General features: G+C 42.0%; 1 protein-coding gene across 2 annotated transcripts; it reads right to left on the reverse strand.

The window, feature by feature from the left end:
- Positions 1-5,904: 5,904 nt before the first annotated feature.
- Positions 5,905-21,907, reverse strand: st3gal1l (ST3 beta-galactoside alpha-2,3-sialyltransferase 1, like). 2 transcript variants are annotated; one of them, XM_067426397.1, is made up of 7 exons: positions 21,806-21,907; positions 19,366-19,642; positions 17,478-17,671; positions 9,641-9,820; positions 7,454-7,499; positions 7,223-7,342; positions 5,905-6,768 (listed from the first exon to the last, which is right to left on the reverse strand). In XM_067426397.1, the coding sequence occupies exons 2-7, from the start codon at positions 19,594-19,596 to the stop codon at positions 6,601-6,603; spliced, it is 939 nt and encodes a 312-aa protein (XP_067282498.1). In that variant the 5' UTR covers positions 19,597-19,642; positions 21,806-21,907; the 3' UTR covers positions 5,905-6,600. The 2 variants fall into 2 exon arrangements, with proteins under 2 accessions (XP_067282498.1, XP_067282499.1); XM_067426398.1 differs by having other exon boundaries at positions 21,810-21,865.
- Positions 21,908-23,532: the final 1,625 nt, after the last annotated feature.

A 23,532-nucleotide genomic window follows, 5' to 3' on the forward strand; every position in this document is an offset into this window, starting at 1 on the left:
CTTTAATTGTGGATACGATTAATCACGATTAATAGTTTGACAGCACTAATATAAATATACATAGAACATACTATATATTATAAAATGCATGTATACCCACTGTTGAACATTATTTATATATAAAATTAACTGGTTCATTAATATGAAAATGTCACAATACAAAATATCTAAATGGTACTAGAATTGCTTTCTTGATTTGGCTGTGAAGTGTGACGTTTCTTTCACATGAGACGTCGTCAAGTTCTGCTTTCAGGAACGCCGTTGGGGAAGCTTGTAAAAATCGTTCAGTATGTTACTAAAACAGGCAAGTTTTATTCTCCTTTTCTGAAACCTCTCGCCAAAATGCCAGTGTATTTGGACAATACAGTGGTGTGTTTAATGTCTGTGTCTCTTCTCTACATTTGTCCTTTATAAGATCAACAGTTCATTGAGAAAATAAACAGTTGCACTATGACACATTATAACGGATGTGCTTGTATCTAACTCCATAATACAAGTATTGTCATTTTTAAGTAGTATTGCAAACATCGAGTTGACTTACTAGAAACTAGTTTACTATACTGGAAAGGCCACAAACTTTATCCGACTTTATTCATTTCTTTATTTTTAAGTCATAAATGCAGTTTTCACATTATGTTCGAAAAATATTCTGCCCCTTGTTCCTGTTTTGTTGGATTTTACCTCATTGTGGATGGCTAACAACCTCTGTCTGTTTCTCTTTCCACACACACACACACACACACACACACACACACACACACACACACACACACACAGAAACCCTCTCAATCAACCGTTACCTTGCTATCAATGAGTGTGTATATCTTGTGGAGTTTTTGGGCTCTGATCTTGGGATACACTGACACATTTACAATCTGGGGGTCAAATGAAGGCGACGTGGATGTTAGATTTTGGTCCTTGGGGATTGAAACCTTCACAAAGACTGTACTTTTGTTTCTTTTTTACAATTAACCAATATAAATGGATATGGCAGTATGAATAAATATATAACTATATATTATTAAGAGCTGTGTTCTTTTCTGTTATTGGTTGGTTGTACTTCTGTTTGTCCATCAACTTTTCAACAGCGGGTTGCTGTTATTGACGTGGAGGTTCAGAGACGATAAATAGTGCAAATATATCTAACAATACTCACTAATTAATGTATTATTCCACTATGAAAAATAATGACTAAAATAAACACATCCACCAAACAAACAACAGGACGGTTGCATATGGATGTAAATTTGAATTGTTACTCTAGTAATGACTGTCTGCTCCAGCAGAGGGCAGTAAAAACTGTTCTTGAAAGAGACCAGTTCCCGAATCTCATAAAAATGCTCATGCAGACTAGCAATGTTATGTCATGGCAATTTATATGATACAGTTAAGACAATGAACTATTTTGACCCGACTCATAAGCAGTGTGTGTGAGAACTGACGTGTCTGCATTTGTACTTTTACAGTTTTTTTCAGTCGCTAACAAGCGTTTGTCCAATCAGTTGTCACATTTTCAAAACTCTAAACACAATTAGCACAGCATCGGTCTTTTTGTGGCCATACCATTCACACATTATTTCATGTCGTTTTCACACAATATGTAGTGAGTGAACACATTTCCACAATGCTTACATTTTCCTAACAGACAAGCTATAGCATTTTTGTAGCATTTACGAATGTTAGCAGCACACAACATCCCACAATAGCAAAAACAATATTCCAAACCTTAGATAAGTATAGGTATAAAAACCTCTGCTTCTGCAACGATACCAGTTAAAAAAAAACAATATATCAGCTGATAATAAAGAAATAATTGAATAATTGACACGCAGCTGATTCCAGTCTAGGAATTAGACTCAGTGACCGGGTTTTTTTTTCTATAACATTGACACTTAAAGTGAAAGAAGAAGTTTGAGGAGTGATGTTTTTGGAAACAGAAACGCACACCATGTAAATCTGTTTCTGTTCTATCATAGTGTTTCTACTGTACCTCCTGTAGTAAATAGTAAAGGAAAAAAATAATTTGGTTTTTACTGTATTGCTTTTGAACGTGAACATTACTGAACATGTGGACATACAGTTCCCAACGAGGCTGAATCCAGCTTCTTATTCATTGACGCTATCCGGTCCACCTTAAAAGACGCGACGCTTCCGCGTCTTTGGTTTCTTATTCACGCTCATTTTAGGGACCGTGCGGTTTTTCTCTTTTTCACGTTTTTTAAGGGATTGTGTTGCTTTTGTGTCCATTTTTGGAATAAAAGAATAATATATTAGCGAAGATTGACTGTAAACATAAGCATATACATTGCACATACAATATAATTACAGTATGCCTATTCTTTAATTATTGTTCTTGCCATCAGCTCAATTTAGGGACCATGCATGTGGTTTTTCTCTTATTCACTTTTAGGGGCCCTGATACTAAGATTATTTTTCTCATTTTTCTTTTCATTTTTCAACGTTTTCTTTTACATCACGTGGATGGCCAGGTGTGTATGCGTCGCTTAGCTGGGGAACACATGGCACCAGGATACACTATGGGAAGAAGGCGAGCCGGTGGAGGCAGTGTGATGCTTTGGGCAATGTTCTGCTGGGAAACCTTGGGTCCTGCCATCCATGTGGATGTTACTTTGACACACACCACCTATCTAAACATTGTTTCAGACCATGTTCACCCTTTCATGGAAACGGTATTCCCTGGTGTCTGTGGCTTCTTTCAGCAGGATAATTCTCCTGACACAAAGCAAAAATGCTTCAGGAATGGTTTGAGGAGCACAACAATAAGTTTGAGGTGTTGACGTGGCCTCCAGATTCCCCAGATCTCAATCCAATCGAGCATCTGTGGAATGTGTTGAACAAAGTCCGATCCATGGAGGCCCCACCTCACAACTTACAGGACTTACAGGATCTGCTGCTAACATCTTGGTGCCAGATACCACAGCAAACCTTCAGGGCTTTAGAGGAGTCCATGCCTCGACAGAGCAGGGCTGTTTTGGCAGCAAAAGGAGGACCAACACAATATTAGTAAGTATGTGTTCAAAAAGGGGTCAGTGGGATTTAAGGAAGTGAATACTTTTATTCAACAAGGAAGCATTGAAGCGATAGTTCACCCAAAAAGGAAAATTAGATATTTATCTGCTTACCCTCAGTGCATCCAGCATGTAGGCGTGTTTGTTTCTTCATTAAAAACACAAATGGAGATTTTTATCTAACCGTTGCTGTGTGCCAGTCATAATGTATGTGAATGGGTAACAACTCTATGAGAGCAAAACATTCAAACAAAAAAACATGCTTGGGCAACGTGCACAAAAACCCTGCTGCTCCTGACGACACATTGATTTCTTAAGACACGAACTGCTCGGAACAGTATTTATGTTATTTTTTTTACCTCATATCCCGACGAGTCTCATCAAGTTTTCTAATAAGGGTTCTATATATATATATATATATATATATATATATATATATATATATATATATATATATATATATGATCACACCAGCTGTTAACGGTTGGAGTTAAAAATCTTCATTTCTACTGAAGAAACAAACACACCTTCATGTTGGATGCCTTGGGGGTAGGCAGATAAACATCACATTCATTTTTGGGTGAACTATCCCTTTAAATTGATTAAAAGTGACTGTATTAACATTATTTCCATTTCAGATAAGTGCTGTTCTTTTATATTCATCAAAGACACATGTTTTGCATGGCACTGCAGTTCCTTGTCTGTTCTACAAATGTAGTTTACACACATGGGTGATATCTACTCGGTAATCTCAAAAGGCACATTGTTCACATAATAAAACAGGCATTTACCTATTCTTTCAGTAATTTTAAGCCCAATACCAAAAGCACACGTCTCATATTACAGCATAATATATACAAGGGTCAAATGCTTATCTGATCCTGCTCTGCATTAGAACAACAGAAGAACAATGCATTGCAATTTAGTAAGCATGAAAAGAAATATTCTTTTATTGGCATTTAACATTTGCTCTAGTGAAAAGAATGACTTACATTACTTTTGTGACTTTACTTGAAATGCTACCATTTGGCTTAGCCAAAACACTCAAAAAAAAGAAAGAAAAATATGTAAATATTGACATTTGTAACGGAGGCCTGCTAGTAGTCACTGTACAAGTAAACCTCACTCCTCTGACCTCAAGAGACGGGGTCTTGTGACTGACGTTATGGGTTGCAGCCTTTGGCCTCCTTGTTAGAGCGTCTCACACTCATGCCAGTGGCCCCGGGTTCGAGTCCCATTTGGAGTGGGCGGTTCAAACAGGAGGGGTTACACATTCATTTGTAATCTTTATTTTTAGATGACCTTCACCTAGATGGAAATATACAGATTTTATCACAACATTCACAAGCATGTCATTTTTTTTTTTATGTAAATGAGAGTAGCAGCTACGATGAGTCTTTATGACAAGAACTGTTTGTCTGTTTGCACGGACACTTGCCATCAGTATGTGACGATGTTCCCGAGAATATTTTTCCACAATACAGTTGGAGCATCACATTTTGTGTGAAATGAAATCATTAAAGAAAATACTCCATATTGAACATTATTAGTAGGCTACAGAGTTGAATTAGCAATATTAAAGGGTTAGTTCACCCAAAAATGAAAACTATCATTAACTACCCTAATGTCGTTCGACACCCCCAAAAGACCTCCGTTCATCTTCAGAACACAAATGAAGATATGTTTGTTGAAATCCGATGGCTCAGAAAGGCCTTCATTGACACCAATGTCATTTCCTCTCTCAAGACCCATAAAGGCACTAAAGACGCCGTTACAAAGCCCATCTCACTACAGCGGCTCTACAATCATTTTATGAAGCGACAAGAATAGATTTTGTGCGGGGAACAAAATCTATTATTCTATACAAAATCTATCTCCCCCCCCCCCCCCCCACACACACACAAAATCTATTTTTCAGTTAGCCTACTAAACAAAACTAATATTGATTCTCTCACTTAATCATACCACTTTAAAAATGTTTCCGATCTAACCATAGTCTCATCCGAGATAACTTGAATAACTGAAGGAAACGCATTTACTGTTTGCTCACACAGCGCGTCGTGGTGTCGAATGTAGTTGTGTTCTTTGTCTCGTTGCGGAGCACACTCGATCAACTGTGAACGTTTTGCTGTGAGGATGCTCTGCTCCCACTTCGCCCTCTTTGATATGAAAAACTGAATTTTGTCTGCACCCTGTGGTTTGGGTCCCACATCTGCCGAGGCGGTTGACTTCGATCATGAGGCTCTGCCTGTGTTCATAATCCGGCAACGTTGGATTATTCGACTACTGTGAGTAGTCGAATAGCATAGGCATAAGTCGATGCCTCGAGTAGATGAGACGATTGTGGGCTATCTTTCTCATGGTGTTACAGGCCTACCTGATCTTGAAGAACTTGATGTCAGCGCGGGAGTAAGCCCTGGACTGGGGAAAAAACAAAGGGTCACAGTTTTATCTCTCCCGTGCCATTGGCCGTTCTTTGGTGGCTACAGAGGCGTCTGTGGCTCAATCGTTCGGGGATTAACGAAAGGAGAAAGCATTTCCACCCTAGTTTCGCTGCCTGGCCTGTTTGGTGATGCTGTTAGTAGAGTCGTCGACAGGTTTCAGGTGGTGAAGTATCACTCTGAGGCGTTCCGGCAGTTTATTCCTCGCCAGGTCCAGCAGGCTGGCCCTTCGACCTCCCATCCTATGCCTAGCTCAAGGAGGTGTGTGTGTGTGTGTGTGGGGTGGGGGTGGGGGGGACCACCTATATAAATCAACACACGTCTAGTACAACATAATTGTACTAGACGTGTGAAATTAATGTCGGAAAAATGAAATACTCTGAACCCCAAGTGGATTTATGCAAACCAAGACAGTCAAAAGCATTGGTTTAATTTATTTATTCTTTACACATTTTGCTTATTTAATATACATTAAGACATTATGAGATCAGTATTATAAAATATCAATTCATCAAGAAATAAGTTTGTTTCAAAATATTACACTTTATGTAGTCACATCATCTCATGAAAGACTTTAAATTGCAACTGAATTAAAGCAAGTAAACAGCGCTCCTTTTATAATCACTGAAGCTGTTGGTCAGTTCAGTATAACACCATAGAAGCGCTAAATCAGGTGCTGGTGCCACCTGTAGAACCGGCACTGGTGCTACTGGTCTCAAATGTTAGTGTGGAGACCTGCTACTTCAAGTCAATTTAAGACATTTGTGGGTCAATTTCCCAGAAAATGGGTCACACTTTATATTTATTGTCTTTAAGTACTACGTACTTACACGAAATAATAATACTTGAATTAAATTAATGCATGTTTTTTTAAATATAATATCTACGATGTAAAAACGTATGCACACAATTAAATAAAATAAAAATGTGGCACTAAAGGCATAGTTTAATCGGCTAATGCCACAGTTTCAGTTGGTGCTGCTTAAACACTTTAGAAAAGTTCATCTCTTGCACCTCTTGAGATGAATCTGAACAGAAAGTCTTTGCTGCACAAATCTGCAAAATTCAATATTTGCTGTTGCAATGCGATATTGTGCAGTACAAAGGTAGTGTTTCTCCAAGAACCTGCTTCATGTCCATCCCCTGTACATCCTAATCTTGCTTTCCTGTTGGAGCCAATTGATTGTTTTATGTTCAAAGTCTGCACCATGACCGATGCTTTCAAGTGCTAACTTTGTTTCATCAAAATAATGATGCCATTTTCTGTCACTCGTAGCTCCGAACCCAAATACATTCACCTGTAAGAGAAAGAGTTACGAGCGTCAATAGCTTCTCTGTCATTGTAAAGCTGTAACAATATGTTAAAATAAACCAAATAAAATACTTTTTTTCTATTTTTATTGTGCAAAAATATGGAAGCCAGTTGCATCATTTGTAATTTTAAATATCTTACAATGAAAATTTATTTCACATAATAACAACTCATATTTTTCTTTTTAATTTGCACAATGCAACTTTAAATCTCACAACAATAAAATTGTGAATTTCATTTAAAACTTTATATCACAGTTGTACTTTCAGACCCATTGAGCGCACACACAATGCTAACCACTAATGTCGTGGTTCAGTACTTCAACACTTTTCTGAAAGGCCCTTTGCTTATGTTTAAATATCGCACTGGGCTCATTTATGATTAACAATGCCACGCTGGAGCTGCGCCACACACCACTTGAGACAGAACGGGTGTTCTACCTTGTCACAGATGTGAAGAGCGAATATCAGCGTTATGAAACCAGTGGATGGATATCTGCCATGACCTTCCGCCCAGATATCATGCACGTATTTTATGAATTCAGGGTGGAGGATCATCACCTAAAACAATGACAGAAATAAAACAGGACACTTATGAAACGTGCATTTATGAAGTCTTGATTCTGCAACAGGTTTCATTCAAGTAATGCTAATAAAAAGTGTGTTATTCACCTTGTCCTTATTTGCTTTGATTGTAGATGGAACTTGTGCGTATGTCCTGAGAAAACAAATACATTTTGGTCAAAATTCAGGTAAAACTTTAAAAAAAAAAAATTAAATGTCAGTGTCCTTAGCTTTATTAAATACAGATGGACAAAATGCATTTAAGTATTTGCTTTCTAGTCTAAGTCTAAGTTCTTAGTAAAGTAACATTTACTTTCACAGTATCGATTTTATGTTTATGTAACTTTTGTATTTTTCAAAGTATGAACACAACCAGTTTAACATTTACTGATGTGGCATAACATTATGACAGGTGGTGTGAATAACTGATTATCTCTTCATGGCCGCACCTGTTAGTAGATGGGATATATTAGGCAGCAAGTGAACATTTTGTCCTCAGGAAAAATGGGCAAGTGTAAGGATTTGAGTTTAACAAGGGCCAAATTGTGATGGCTAGATGACTGGGTCAGAGCATCTTCAAAACTGCAGCTCTTGTGGCGTGTTCCCGGTCTGCAGTGGTCAGTATCTATCAAAAGTGCTCCAAGGAAGGAACAGTGGAGAACCGACGACAGGGTCATGGCCGGCCAAGGCTCATTGATGCACATGGAGAACGAAGGCTGGATCAAAAAGATGAGCAACTGTAGCTCAAATTGCTCGATAAGTTAATGCTGGTTCTGATAGAAAGGTGTCAGAATACACAGTGCATCACAGTTTGTTGTGTATGGGGCAGTAGAGCCACAGACCAGTCAGGATGCCCATGCTGACCACTGTCCACCACTAAAAGCACCAACAGTGGGCACGTGCGCATCAAAACGGGACCACTGAGCAATGGAAGAAGGTGGTCTGGTCTGATGAATCATGTTTTCTTTTACATCACGTGGATGGCCAGGTGTGTGTGCGCCGCTTAGCTAGGGAACACATGGCATCAGGATGCACTATGGGAAGAAGGCAAGCTGGAGGAGGCAGTGTGATGCTTTGGGCAATGTTCTTCTGGGAAACCTTGGGTCCTGCCATCCATGTGGATGTTACTTTGACACGCACCACCTATCTAAACATTGTTTCAGACCATGTTCACCCTTTAATGGAAACGGTATTCCCTGGTGTCTGTGGCCTCTTTCAGCAGGATAATGCTCCTGACACAAAGCAAAAATGGTTCAGGAATGGTTTGAGGAGCACAACAAAGTTTGAGGTGTTGACTTGGCCTCCAGATTCCCCAGATCTCAATCCAATCGAGCATCTGTGGGATGTGCTGAACAAACAAGTCCGATCCACGGAGGCCACACCTCACAACTTAAAAGACCTAAAAGATCTTCAGCTAACATCTTGATGCCAGATACCACAGCACACCTTCAGGGCTCTAGAGGAGTCCATGTCTCAAAGGTCAGGTCTGTTTTGGCAGCAAAAGGAGGACCAACACAATATTAGGTCATAATGTTATGCCTGATCAGTGTATGGCTGAAACTACTGCTGAAAGGTTTGAATTTGATCGTTATGTCAACTTATAAAAAGGTCAGATTGTTCTATACAACATGATAACTCTGTAAAAGATAGTTTAGTTTTACTTAAAAAAGGTTTTCTGACAAAACCTGTATTTTACAGTGTCCTTAGCAAAGGTGATGTCTCATGATATTAAAAAGAGCAGAACAAAAACATTTAAGATATTAATGCTACTATATTGACATATGCTACTATATTGATATTGGTATTTCTTCACCCTTCAATAAGCACTAATATAGGCCAGAACGAGGCAATAAGCATCCAGATGTGTTATTAAACCAAAGAACTGGTTTGGGACTAACAAAAAAAAGAAAAAAAAGAATCGAATGAGCTGAGGATAAGCGCAGAAAACTTAGAGAATGAGTCGGTTCTAATTTAGAACAGTTAGAAACGGCTTATTCAGTTCTTTTTAACTTTTAATTGCTGAATTCAGAACAGCATACTAGCTAAGGGTTGCACAGACTAGTCAACTTGCTCTGCCACGACAAATAGTCAAATAGTGTCCCCTTCTCAAAGTGCCCCTGAATGCCGCAAAAATGCGATTGAAATTTGCCCATTGACTGTCGCACATCTCGGAAAGAAATTCAATGACGTCAAGGCTGTTATGTGATTGTTATCAAGGCTCATGTGACTCAAGTATCAAGTACCTCTGACTCTGGTCTCTCTTAATCATAAGACCATCTCTGGTTTAGTTCTTACCATGTGATGTGTTTAGTGGTGAAGGTGCTTATGAGCCACTGCATGTCCAGAACCTTAAAGGGCAGAAGCACCAGATGGGTGTGTTCCTCCAAGTCCACAGCGCTCTCAGGATACAGAATCCGGTGAGTTGTCTTAGATCCCACATCCTTCTCGTAACCTTTTGTTGGGCCTTTATTTATCCTGAGAGAAAAACACAGAAGAGATTGAGGTGTTCATAATATTGTAATGAAAAGCCTTTAAGGCATCTTTTGAAAGTCTTTTTTTCATCTCTGGAATCATACAACAACCACCATCCGTTCCATCGATTCTGATGGTCGAAAGCTTCATTATTCACTCTTAATTGTAAAGATTCCATTTTTTTTGTTTTTGTGCACTCTTAAAGGGTTAGTTCACCCAAAAGTGAATTCATTAATTACTCACCCTCATGTCGTTGGACACCCGTAAGACCTTCGTTCATCTTCAGAACACAAATGAAGATATTTTTGTTGAAAGCTGATGGCTGAGAAAGGCTTCAGAAAGGCCTCCATTGGCATTCAGTATATTTCCACTGACCCACTCACAAGACCCATAAAGGCACTAAAAACATCGATACAAAGCAGGGCTGTACCCACCATTGAGGTCCCCGAGGTCCGGACCTCGGTGATTCTCCGAGGTGTACATAATAGAGGTTGCAAAATAATAGCCTATTAAGGCGGCATGTACAAACAGGTGTTCTCGCCTCGCCCGGCGTATGTTTTCAATTGTTTCCAATGGATGCGCCACACTTTTCAATAGCGCCAACAGCTGGCAGGTTTTGTCCATTTTTACGCGTTGAGCACCCAACAGTTCAACTGTGGGTGAACATCAATGTCCAATCACAGTGGAGGAGAGGCGGGACAAATGCCACAACCTCCAACCGGCGCTTCGAACAACGACTGATGATTGACATCACAACACCGCAAGAGCGCTTAATAATCAGGGATGCAAACTAATAACGTTTTCTTGGAAGCCTTCAGTAAATTTACATTTACAACTTTTACCTATACAGACAAAAATGAAAAGACTCCTTCAAACAAAGTTCAGCTTTGAAAAGAGAAAAGATACAGGGCAAGAGAAGGAGACTGGGGAAAAAAGTAAGAGAGAAGATGATGGCGATGAGACAGAAAGAGCAGGTAGCCCACTGTGCTCAGAATAGAAAAAGCATTAGCCTACAATATATTTCTAATTGCTACACATAATGTGATTCTTGTCTGTGAAATCCAGGCTAAAGTCTCATCATCTAATATTGAATAGGAGCATCACATTTTGATTTCACTCATTGGTTATATTTTCACATTGATTTCTATCTTTGACATGATCTTACTCATTCAACATTAAATATATCAAGGTTATAAGTTCAAATAATGTTCTTTACATAATGTAAATCACAAAAATTAACTTTAGCTAGGTTTTCAAAGACGGAGTCACACATGTGTCGTCTTTGGCTCAATTTTACAACAAAACAGATTTTCTGATTTTCTAATTTGGAGTCTAATTTTTTTGCAACATTTAACCAGATTCTCATTTATAAAAATATGTTGTCTTATTAAAATAATTTATACTGCACACTGAGATGGTTTTAAAGCTACAGTTAGCTGATTCTTTGATTTTCTTATGTCTTAAAATGCATATGTAAAGGAGAGAAATGTTTTTTTTTTTTCAAACCCTCCAAAATTCATATTTGGACCTCGGTATTTAGAAAATCCTGGGTACGGCCCTGATACAAAGTCCATCTCACTACAGTGGCTGTACAATAATTCTACAATGCGACAAAAATAGTTATTGTGCGCACAAAAATCTAAATAATGACTTTATCCACCAAGTTATTGATGTGAACTCAACGCATGCGCGAGAATATGACGCAGCTCCACCGTTCAATACATGACCCGGAAGAGGAGGAGCGCCGCTATCACGTGAGTTCACGTCTGAGACCTACACGAAAGACAATATCTTGGCGGATAAAGTCATTATTTAGATTTTTTTTCGCAAAAAAACTTTTCTTGTCGCTTCATCAAATTATTGTACAGCCACTGTAGTGAGATGGACGTGAGTGGGAATATACTGAATGCCAATGGAGGCCTTTCTGGAGCCTTTCTCCAGAATACCTTCATTTGTGTTCCGAAGATGAACGAAGGTCTTACAGGTGTCCAATGACGTGAGGGTGAACAATTCATGAAATAATTTTCATTTTTGGGTGAACTAACCCTTTAATATCCATCTATTGTTCCATGAGGAAACATCCATAGAACCTTTTCATTGGATAAAAGATTCTTTGTAGTTGAAACAGGCTTTTTAGATTATTAAAATTCAAAAAACTTTCTGAAGAAGAACATTTAAATAATCTAACATTTTCCACTATAAAGAACGTCTCAGGTTACGTATGTAACCCTAGTTCCCTGAGGGAACGAGACGCTGCGTCGAAACGCTGTGAGAACGCCTCTGCGTTAATGCGTCGTGAAGCGCCTGTAGAACCATTCCATCGGAAAAAAGATCGATCGTCGGCGTGATGACGTCATCGACCGGAAGCTATAAAACGTCCGTGAAAACAAACAGGAACTAACTTCTGATAAAGCCTGAAGTAAGTGATCACGGACACGCCGGGAGTATGGCAGAGCGACGCAGCGTCTCGTTCCCTCAGGGAACTAGGGTTACATACGTAACCTGAGACGTTCCCTTTCGGGGAACTCGAGCTGCGTCGAAACGCTGTGAGAACGCTTATACCCACATCGCCATAGGACCAAGTGTCTCGTATGTGTGAAGCCGAAGCGCACACGGTTACGAGAGAACCTGTGCCCCTACTGTAGATGCCAGGTCTAGTTCGTAGAACCTGACGAAGGTAGAAGGAGACGACCATCCGGCCGCGTTACATATATCATGGAGGGAAGCCCCCGACAAAAGTGCTTTAGAAGCAGCCATACCCCTGGTTGAATGTGCCCGGACAGCCAAAGGAGATGGCTGCCCGGTAGCTTCATAAGCAAGTGAAATGGCCTCGACCACCCACTTGCTCATCCTCTGCTTGGATACAGGAGCCCCCTTCTTAGGGGGTCCGAAGCAAACAAACAATTGTTCAGTTTTTCTCCACAGGGCAGCTCTGTGGACATAAGTATCCAGTGCCCTCACCGGACACAGCAGATTTAATCTTTCCTGGTCTGACGTCAAGAATGGAGGAGGACAGAAGGCTTGTAGAGTGATGGGGCCCCGTGGGCTCGTAGGAACCTTGGGGACATAACCCGGCCTGGGATGCAGAAATGCTTTCACCATCCCAGGCGCGAACTCTAGACATGAGGGCCCTACTGACAGGGACTGAATATCTCCTATCCTTCTAAGAGATGAAATGGCCAAAAGGAAGATAGTTTTCAGGGTGAGGAACTTATCCGAAACCTCCTCCAGAGGTTCGAACGGAGGTCCGGACAAGCCCCTCAAAACAATGGCCAAGCCCCATGCCGGGACCCTCGAGTGCATAACTGGCCTCAACCTTAATGTGCCACGAAGGAAGCGTGTAATTAGAGGGTGTCTTCCCAAAGACACTCCACTGCAAGGGACGTGGACAGCACCCAAGGCCGCCACGTACACCTTAAGTGTGGAGGGGGTCAACCCTGCAGAGAACCTCTCCTGCAGGAACTCCAGCACTGTACCAACCGGGCAGTTAACTGGATCCCACTGGCGTTCTCTGCACCAAGCTGAGAAAAGTCTCCATTTCAAAGCGTACAGCTTCCTCGTGGACGGAGCTCTGGAGTGAAGGATGGTCTCTACGACCTCGGCCGAGAGACCCTCCTCTATGAGCCTAGCCCCCTCAGAGGCCAGGCCCACAGTTTCCACATCTCTGGGCGTGGGTGCAGGAATCTCCCGCCCGCCTGAGAGAGTAGATCCCTCCTGGTCGGAATCTCCATCGGAGAGCCTTCCAGGAGAGATATCAGGTCCGAAAACCATACTCGGGTCGGCCAGTTCGGGGCCACTAGAAGTACCTGGGCCCCGTCCCGGCGTACCCTCTCCAGAACTCCTGGAAGCAGGACAATCGGGGGGAAGGCGTACAGAGGCAGCCTCGGCCACTCCTGTACCATGGCATCCAGCCCCAGCGGGGCCGGATGGGTCAGAGAAAACCACCGCGGGCAGTGAGAGTTCTCCGCCGAAGCGAACAGGTCTATCTCTGCTTTCCCATAAACCTTCCATAGGAGCTCCACCACCTCTGGGTGGAGTCTCCATTCCCCGGGCCTCGGCCCCTGTCTCGACAGGCTGTCTGCTTCCTGGTTTAGGGCCCCCGGGATATATACTGCCCTGATTGACAGCAATTTCCCTTGGGCCCACAGGAGGATCCGATGTGCCAATTTGTCCAACGGACGAGACCTCAGACCCCCCTGGTGATTTATATAGGCCACCACGGACGTGTTGTCTGTTCTGACTAGTACGTGGTGGCCCCTGAGGTCGGGCAGGAACTGTTTCAATGCAAGAAACACTGCGAGCATCTCTAGCCGATTTATGTGCCAGTGCCGCTGATGTTCCTGCCATAGACCCTGGGATGAGCGACCACTCATGGTCGCCCCCCAGCCCATGAGAGAGGCGTCTGTCGTTAGCGTTACGCGACGAACATGAGCCCCCAACACGGGACCCTGAGATAAAAACCCCGGGTTTTTCCACATGACCAGAGCACGTAGGCATCGCCGCGTGACTTTGATCGTGCGGAGCGGATTTCCCCTCGGGGAGAACCCTTGTGTTTTGAGCCACCACTGCAGTGGCCTCATGTACAGTAGGCCAAAAGGTATCACGTTGGACGCTGCTGCCATGAGACCTAACAGTTTCTGGAACTGTTTCACAGTGACGGCTCGGCCTAGCTTCTGTTCTTTGGCGGCTGCCAGGATCGACGCTATGCGTGTTGGCGATAATTGCGCCCGCATAATTATCGAGTCCCAGTTCACACCTAGAAAAGTGGTTCTCTGAGCCGGAGAAAGCACACTCTTCTTGGCGTTCAGCCTCAACCCCAGCTTCGACATATGGGCGAGAACAGCATCTCGATGCTGAACCGCCATCTGCTCTGTATTCGCTAGAATCAGCCAGTCGTCGATATAGTTCAGTATGCGGATGCCCTGAAGACGCAGCGGCGCCAGAGCTGCATCCACACACTTGGTGAACGTGCGGGGTGACAGTGCTAGACCGAAGGGAAGTACACGATATTGGTATGCCTCTCCCCCGAAGGCAAACCTCAGGAACTTCCTGTGATGTGGAAGGATGGAGACATGAAAATACGCATCTTTGAGGTCTATGGTGACAAACCAATCCTCCGATCTGACCTGCGCTACAATCTGTCTGAGTGTAAGCATCTTGAATTTGAGCTTGGCCACCGAGCGATTCAATAGTCGCAGATCTAATATCGGGCGTAAGCCCCCATCCTTCTTCGGCAGGTTGAAGTAACGGCTGTAAAAGCCAGACTCCCTGCTGGGAGGGGGAACCCTCTCTATAGCCCCTTTTTGCAGGAGTGTCTCTACTTCCTGTGCCATTACCAGAGCCTGCTCCGGGCCCACCTCTGTAGGTAGGACACCGCAGAAAGGAGGTGGCCGACTTCTGAATTGAATGGCGTACCCCCTTTCTATTATCTGCAGGACCCAACGAGATATATTTGATAGACGTTTCCACTCGTCTAGAAAATCTACTAAGGGAACCAGCCTCTCGAGGCTGGCCTCTGGTGTATTTTGAGCAACAAGCGCAGTGCCCTGAAGCGGCGAACCGGCAGGGAACAACTGACTTGACTGCTCGGGGACCCCCCGAAGGGGGTGCGGACCACCCTCGGGTGGCCCGCGGAGACCGACTGCGCCCCGGCATTGCGGCGGGGTTGGCAGCGCGGCCCCCCGAGGGTGCCGTAGGGAAACGGGTACCGTAGGCAGGGGTAAGCACCGTTTCCCTACGGGGGGAACCACCCTCAGCGTCCTGACGCTTCTGGCGTCAGGAACGCTTCGACGAGGCCTTCTTGGCGATCAGGACTGTCCGCAGATCAGCCCTGCCCCTCGAAGGCCTCGTCTGAGAGCGCCGCCCCTCGTCCCCGCGCTGAGGGGGAGCTCGAGTGGCGACGCTCTGCTTTTGCTGTGACCTGTGAGCTGAGCTCGTACTCGGCTTGGGCTGCCTGATGTCAGCGGCAGCCCCAGGGACCTGGACGCGGAGAGGGAGAAACTGCTTTAGCGCCGCAGCTTGTTTCTTTGACTCCTGGAACCTCTCGGTGACAGTGTGTACTGCGTCACCGAAGAGGCCACCAGGAGACAGCGGCGCGTCGAGCAGAAAGCTCTTCTCCCTCTCTTTGATTTCGGTGGGGTTGAGCCATAAATGTCTCTCCGTAGCCACCAATGCTGCCATCGAGCGGCCAACACATCTGGCCGTCTCTTTGGTGGCCCGGAGAGTTAGATCGGCTGCTGTTCTGAGCTCATTTATGACGTCACCCCCCACTTCATCGCGCCCATCTAGATCCCTGAGCAGGTCAGCCTGATACGCCTGCATTATCGCCATTGTGTGTAGGCATGCAGCAGCCTGACCTGCCGCCGAGTACGCTTTGCCCACCAGTGCCGACGTTGTTTTCAATGGTCTGGTGGGCAAAGTCGGGGCCTTTAGGGACGATGCCGAGGAAGGCGAGAGATGGCTCGCGAGCGTCTCTTCTACCTTTGGCATCGCCCCATAACCGTAGTGCTTCAGCCCCATGATGTTGCTATAGACCGAAGTCTGAGGGCTGAACACACGGTATGATGCCGGTCTCCTCCATGATGTTGCCACCTCGGTGTGCAAATCATGGAAGAATGGCAGGCCCCGCCGCTGAGGTTCTGAAGCGCGAGCGGGCAGGAATCTTTCATCTAATTTACTAGATCGTCTCTTTCCTGCCTCAGATCTTTCTACGGGCCAGTCAATATTTAACCTGGCCACGGCTCGCGTTAGAACCTCAACGAGCTCATCACTCGCAGGGGACTGAAGTGGCGAATCTTCAGTCGCGATGCTCTCAACGTCCACCTCCTCGGAGCTGGATAGTTGGAGCACCGGCGGCTCTCTCGGGGGGGAAGAAACCGCAATGCGTGCTTCCAAGCCCCGAGAAGAACCGCTGGATGGAGCGGGTGAGGGCAGAGATAAGGCAGCGCCCGTCTCAAACCCCTCCGCAACATCCAATTGTGAACCCCACGACTGCAGCCTCCGCTCTGCCTCGGCAGCAGCGGGACCAGAGCCGCGGGGAACACGAGCCGAGGCACCCTCCTCGAAGAGTGCCCGGCGGGAGCGCAGCGTTCTCAGTGGCATACGCTCACAGTGCTCGCAAGCAGCCCCCTCGAGGGCTGCCTGGGCATGCTGCGCTCCCAAGCATGCAACACAGAGAAGATGTGTATCCCCGCCCGTGATGTAGCGTGGGCAGGGAGGAACACACTTTCTGAAATTGCTGCTTTCACTCGCCATTTCTATCTATTTTATTTTCTCTTTTCTGTTAATATATGAAATATTTAACAAAGGGTGGAAAATCTCTGATAAATAGACAGACAAAAACACCAAATAGACAGACAGGTTCACACAGATCGCTTACTGAAGGCACAGAAGCTAGTTCCTGTTTGTTTTCACGGACGTTTTATAGCTTCCGGTCGATGACGTCATCACGCCGACGATCGATCTTTTTTCCGATGGAATGGTTCTACAGGCGCTTCACGACGCATTAACGCAGAGGCGTTCTCACAGCGTTTCGACGCAGCTCGAGTTCCCCGAAAGGGAACCTTTAGTGCAATGGAAAGGTTCCTGGATGTAAAAGGCTCTTCATGGAATCATCAATGCTGATAAAGAATCTTCAGCCTGACATTATCTAATCTAATACCTTAAGACAAAGTCATGGAAATCTATGAGAGGCCCATAGTTGGATTTCAGGAGGTTCCCAGAGTTTCCCACCACCGCACAGGTTCTGCAGCGATCTGGACCAGCGTCTGCGTAGTGTTCTTCATCGGGGAAGAGAGAAAACAATGTGTCCACCACATCTGTGTAGATGCGGACATTTGATTCCTCTTGAAGCCCCTGTGTGACATTATTTAACAACCAGTTAGGACAAGAATTAACTATTATTTACTCTTGTAAAAGTGTTTATAGGAGTATACTATTTTAAAGAGCCCCTGTGGTGAAAATCAAGATTGTAATGTCTATGTGGTGTTTTAGTGCTATGGCTATCAAAATCCAGTGTTCTGTATTTTGCGTACGTGAGTTTTTGTTGTAGGTGGCTATTGTAGATGGCTATAAAAAAACTAAAAAATAAATAAAAAACACGCGTGTACTGTGCTAATTAATTGAGACTTCTTACAGCTCTTACAGGTTGTTGGCCTTGTTTGTTTCGTTGCTTCTATTGCTCTCCCCTTTTTTGTAAGTCGCTTTGGATAAAAGCGTCTGCTAAATGATTAAATGTAAATGTAATGGGCTTTTAGACAAACCATGTGCAGTGTCAAAAGCACTGATGAGTATTTTCTCCTAAAAAGTCAAGTGAAACAAAGACTCAAGTGAAACAAAGTCTCAAAAACACGGTTTAAAATCACTGATGTGTCTGACGTCTCTAACTACCTTGTGTCCAATCACGTCAACGTGTGGGAGGGCTGTAGAATATCATTAAAGGTGTCATGAACTGCCTTTTTTATTTATTTATTCTGTTGCCTGAGGTCAACATATGATGTTCGTGTGGTTTTAACATTTAAGAAAACATTATAATGAATAATAGGCTATTTTCTCCACTGGTTTTGAGGCTCTCTCCTGAACGCTCCGTTTTGGGCATGCCGCACTGGAGACTTGGAATTAAACGCCCTCGACTAGGATTGGATAAGATTTGCATATTTGATGAGCTTCAGTCAGTACATGTATGAATTGTTTTGAAAGCGCGTGGGAAAAGCGGCAAACGGAACGAATTGCCCACAGGGCTCGCAAAACGTCTTTATCAAACAAACACAATGATTTATCGCTCATCCGCCCGCGATTAATTGGAATGTTATTTTTTTATTACTTGGCCCACCCGATCGGTGGATATAAGCACAAACCGTGCATCACTAACACACACACGCCAAGTACATGGCAGAAAGCATGATCAAAACTTCCGCGATTGTATTTTTTTCTTCAAATATCAAGTCAAGAGAGTGAACAATGCACATCAAGAAAGGAATGTTATTTCACTATTTAAGATAGCCCGTCAATGCTCCTCGAACAAATGAGGACAGAAGTGGTCGAAAGTGGACAAAAGAAACACCGAGTGTAAATGGGAAAGTGTCTCCCTCATCTACTTGTTATCTAATCGACCAAAATAGGAAGTGAATTTGTATTTTAATGTCAAACATTGGGTTGTTTTTTATGCATATCAATCCATTCCTAATCAATATTTACAATTAATACACATATAATAATGGAGGAATTGCATACACATATTCTAAAAACGTTGGGGGTCAGTAAGATTTAAAAGAAGGCCTAAATACTTTTATTAAGCAACAAAGCATTAAACTGAATAATTATCATTACAAAAATATTAAGCAAAGTTTGTACAGGAATAAATTACATATTAAAATATATTCACATAGAAAACAGTTATTTCAAATATTCCAAAATATTACTGTTTTACTGTATTTTCATAATTTTAAGCATAAGAGACTTCTTTCAAAAACATAAAACAATACCAAAATCTTAATTTAGCATGAATGCATATACTAAGTAAATGCTTATTTATTTTGAAGCAAACTTACCATCCACCACCTGGAGACATTAGCATGTAGAACGCTGTTGGTGCTGTTGAGGAGAAGAGGAGCGGTGTGTTTGTAATGTTCACTGGACCAATTAGACACCGAACCGCATAGAGCTCGCTCCGAGGAAAAAGTGTAAGAACTGTTCTTCAAAATCATTAATGAGCTTTGAAAGTACAGGAACGTGATGGCCGTGGAGGTCAGGAGCGCAGTGATGTAGCGCTGATGACGCATCAGTGATGTTTGAGGATTCGCCACTTCTTACAGAAGTATAATAGACCTGCAGAAGGAAAGAGAGATTTAGATTTAATTATAAAAGAGACGCATACAACGAGGCCAAAGGAGTACCATATGGATAGCCAAACAAGTCATATTTCGGCATTAACCAAACACCTGGCAGCTGTCCACAAAAGTAAAAAGTAAATATTTGTACGGTTTGCCGCTGTAAACAGAAAAATGTACAAACTTTGCTAAAGGTATTGTTCTGAACAAGTATGAACTTGTATATTATTTAAAAAATATTACTTTGCTAAAGTATTTGCCTTTTGCCCCATGCTGGTGAGCCTTCTACCCTGGTGTGGGGCAAAAGGCCCCCCTTGCCACCTCAAAACATTCATACGATTTTTAAACAAAACAAACCACTTTTATGATTTATGAAAATCTGTTGCTCCATCAATGTTCAATAAAAAATATTTTTTATGGTTTTTTTTCTGCAATCATATTATAACATGTATGCTGTGTTTTGTTTTTTAGACCCTGTCCACACGAACACAAGTATTTTCTAAAATGCAGGTTTTTCTATGCTGTTTGACCGTTCATCCACACGCAAACGCATTATCCAGACATTGAAACCCTTGCTGTTGCCATCTTGGTAGCACATCATCATCGTCACTCCCAGATAACAAAAAATGGGCAAAGATGCGGGACGTGGGCGGAGCTGAGGTGAGGTGACTACTAACAGACAGCAGACAAACAGCAATCAATCAAGTGGCCATGCCCTTAATTATGCATAACTTTAAGGCTTTATATAATGTAAATGAATGCATTTAAATTACATTCATTTACAAAATTCACCCCCCTCACAGTTGCTATGAAGGGCAAAATTAGCAGTATAATTTGTAACAGGCTGTAAATATGTATTTTTTTTTTTCTGTTGTAAAGTTGGTCATTTTAACAGAAGACCATACTATTTCCTTTGATCCCAAGAAGTTTTAGTATACATGAAATACGGGACAAAATATGATTTTTTTTCTTCCATAATAGTCAGGACAGTCAGGACACTAATGGAGCTGAAAAACGAGACTGTCTCGGGAAAATCAGTGGGACGTCTCAAAACATGCAATGTTATAAATCTGACATTATAACTCAATTATGACTTTATATCATGCAATTTTTATTATAGAAAATACTTTTTATAGAAATCCTTTTCACCCCCCCCCAAAAAAGTTTCAGTTTTAACTGAAACTGCCACCCCCCTCGAATCTCCGAGTTTTGAAGATCATTCATTATTTTATTTTAAACATCTAGACTTGTATTATTGAAATGCTAAGTATTTACAAGAGCAATACATTTCATCACCACTCAAAAAATAAAAAGCAGAAAAGCACATTGGAAATGGGCCGTTATTACATTTAGTCTATATATAACAGTTTACCTCATGTAAATTAACAGGCTGAATTTCCATGCGGAATAAAATTACATCCTTTATTTTGAGATAAAATACAAGACAGAAAACCATTTTAACTATAATGTGCGTAGGCCTATCTTCCTATTTTAAACAGATTTGAATAAATTACAATTAGCCTAGTAAATTATTTTCCTATTAAATTAAATATGTATTTATTCTTATTATAGCCTACCAAGCATATTACATTATATTTACAGCAAACAATAATGTTATTGATCATGTGAGCATCATGTTCCCGATCACAATTAAAACTCGCTCCTCCACCGTAAATAAATCCCCATCCGAATGCAAGTGTTTTATCCCTGAGGTGGCATACACTTTTTTTTACGGACTTCCACATGAGAAATTACCGTTATAGGGCTTAAGAAGAAGCCGATTTATTAAATATAACGAGGTTGGATTCCTTCAACTGTTCATCCTATTAAAATATGGCTGTACAAAAAATAAATATTGTATTTCGCCAGATTTTACAGTGTAAACATAAATATAGGCTACACACACACACACACACACACACAAAAGGCTGTACCGTGCAAGTATGGTCATTTTTCAAAGCATCCACATAGCCTAAAACTATAACTTGCTTACTGTAAAATGGTAGGCTAAAGATAGGCTACTTTTTTGTAAGGAAGCAGGTTTGTAGCAAGTGAATACATAGGTAACTTAACCGTTAGTGTCCTGTGACTTTTGAAATTCACTCATGCACAATTCATTCATAAAACATCTCCTTAGAATATCAAAAGTGACGTAGCCTACCTACTTTGGTGTATTCCACAGACTTCTCAACCAGGTGCTTTGTGAAATGTTGGTTTGTTAGATGGTAAGTGCTGAAGTTGTGTGTGGAGTAGGTCATTTCGGTTTAGCTGTATGGGTGAGGCTTGTGTGACTCCACCCCCTGGTTACGTGCCTGCTACTCTAATGGCACATGACATAGCCTAGGTTTTTCTTTTTCTTTTTTTCTTCTTCTGAGGAATCTCTCATCAGTTGAAATCTTCCTTATCACTTTCCTTATTGATCAGACAGAGGAAACAATTTTGACATGTCTGTCTATATCTTGGAGTTCTTTCAAGCCAGTGTGTTTAAAATGTGATTAAAACTCTTTGCAATGGTCATAGCTGTTATCTTTGCAGCACAAACAGAATGTGTGCTTACAATTCATACATAAAAATGCAGGGTTGGCTTTTGCTTTTTGGTTACCCTAGGCAAGATTGAGTGTTGTAATTATGACTTAAATGACAAATTCCACATACAAAAATGCTATAAAGAATGTTCAAGGATATTTAACAAATTATGACTCAAACAATGGATTAACAAACAAAAATGATTTTATAATGCTATTTGAAGGATCAACTGTAATAAATTATTCATACACGAATGCTAGAAAGAATGTTCAAGGACATCTACTAAATATTAACTCCATATTGACCATATTAACTCCATACTGTTGGTGCCTCAAGTGACAACTTCGCTCAGAGAAAAAACATTTTTAAAGTGTAATTTGATTTGATCCCATTAGAATACATGGAGGGGGCAGGTTTATGAGCTACTGGGACCAACCACCTGGTGGAAATCGAGACGCTTTGGCATCATTGTTCAGGATGTGTGTGGCACGCTTGGTCATTTGAGCATGATCAATGATGCAGATGATCTGAGCTTCAGCTGTCAAGAACTATCCCAGCGACCTGTGTGTTTCGACAAGCTTATAGGTACATCTACCAGGAATTTTTGTTTTGTTTTGGATTTGTACTTTAACAACAAGTAATCAACTTTCCCTTGAGCTTCTGATATACAGTCCCTGACAAAAGTCTTGTCGCTTATCTATTTTCTAGAAATACCTGATATTAACCTGACTTTTAATTAATTCATTGGTGTTAGAAATAGCTCATATAAAAAGCTAAAACCCTCCCAAATGATGTTTAATGCACTGAAATAAATAATTTTCACAGAAAAAATATTTATCATTTAATTAAGACAGAAAGGTCAAATTTTGGCAAGACAAAAGTTTTGTCGCCTATACAGAAATTGAACAAATTTACTGCAAATACAAAAATATGTCAGCAAATTAAGTTGTGGTGCTGTGAGATCCAAATTTAATATCTTGTATGACTTCCATGAGCTTGATGGACTGCATCCATGCGGTTTGGCAAGGATTCATACAATTTATTGATGAAGTCATCAGGAATAGTTAAGAAAGCAGTCTTGCATGCCTCCCAGAGTTCATCAATATTCTTTGGTTTCGTCTTCCATGCGTCCTCTTTCATCCTACCCCACATATGCTCAATGATGTTCATGTCTGGTGACTGGGCTGGCCAATCCTGGAGCATCTTGATCTTCTTCGCCTTGAGGAACTTTGATGTGGAGATGGAAGTATGCGATGGAGCACCGTCCTGCTGCAGAATTTGGCCTCTTTTATGGTTGGGAATAAGAGGTAGCTAAGATTTCTTGGTATTTTAGACTATTGATGTTGCCTTCCACCCTGCAGA

The sequence above is a fragment of the Pseudorasbora parva genome, chromosome 19, assembly GCF_024679245.1.
Source record: "Pseudorasbora parva isolate DD20220531a chromosome 19, ASM2467924v1, whole genome shotgun sequence".
In the NCBI taxonomy this organism is placed as follows: Eukaryota; Metazoa; Chordata; class Actinopteri; order Cypriniformes; family Gobionidae; genus Pseudorasbora; species Pseudorasbora parva.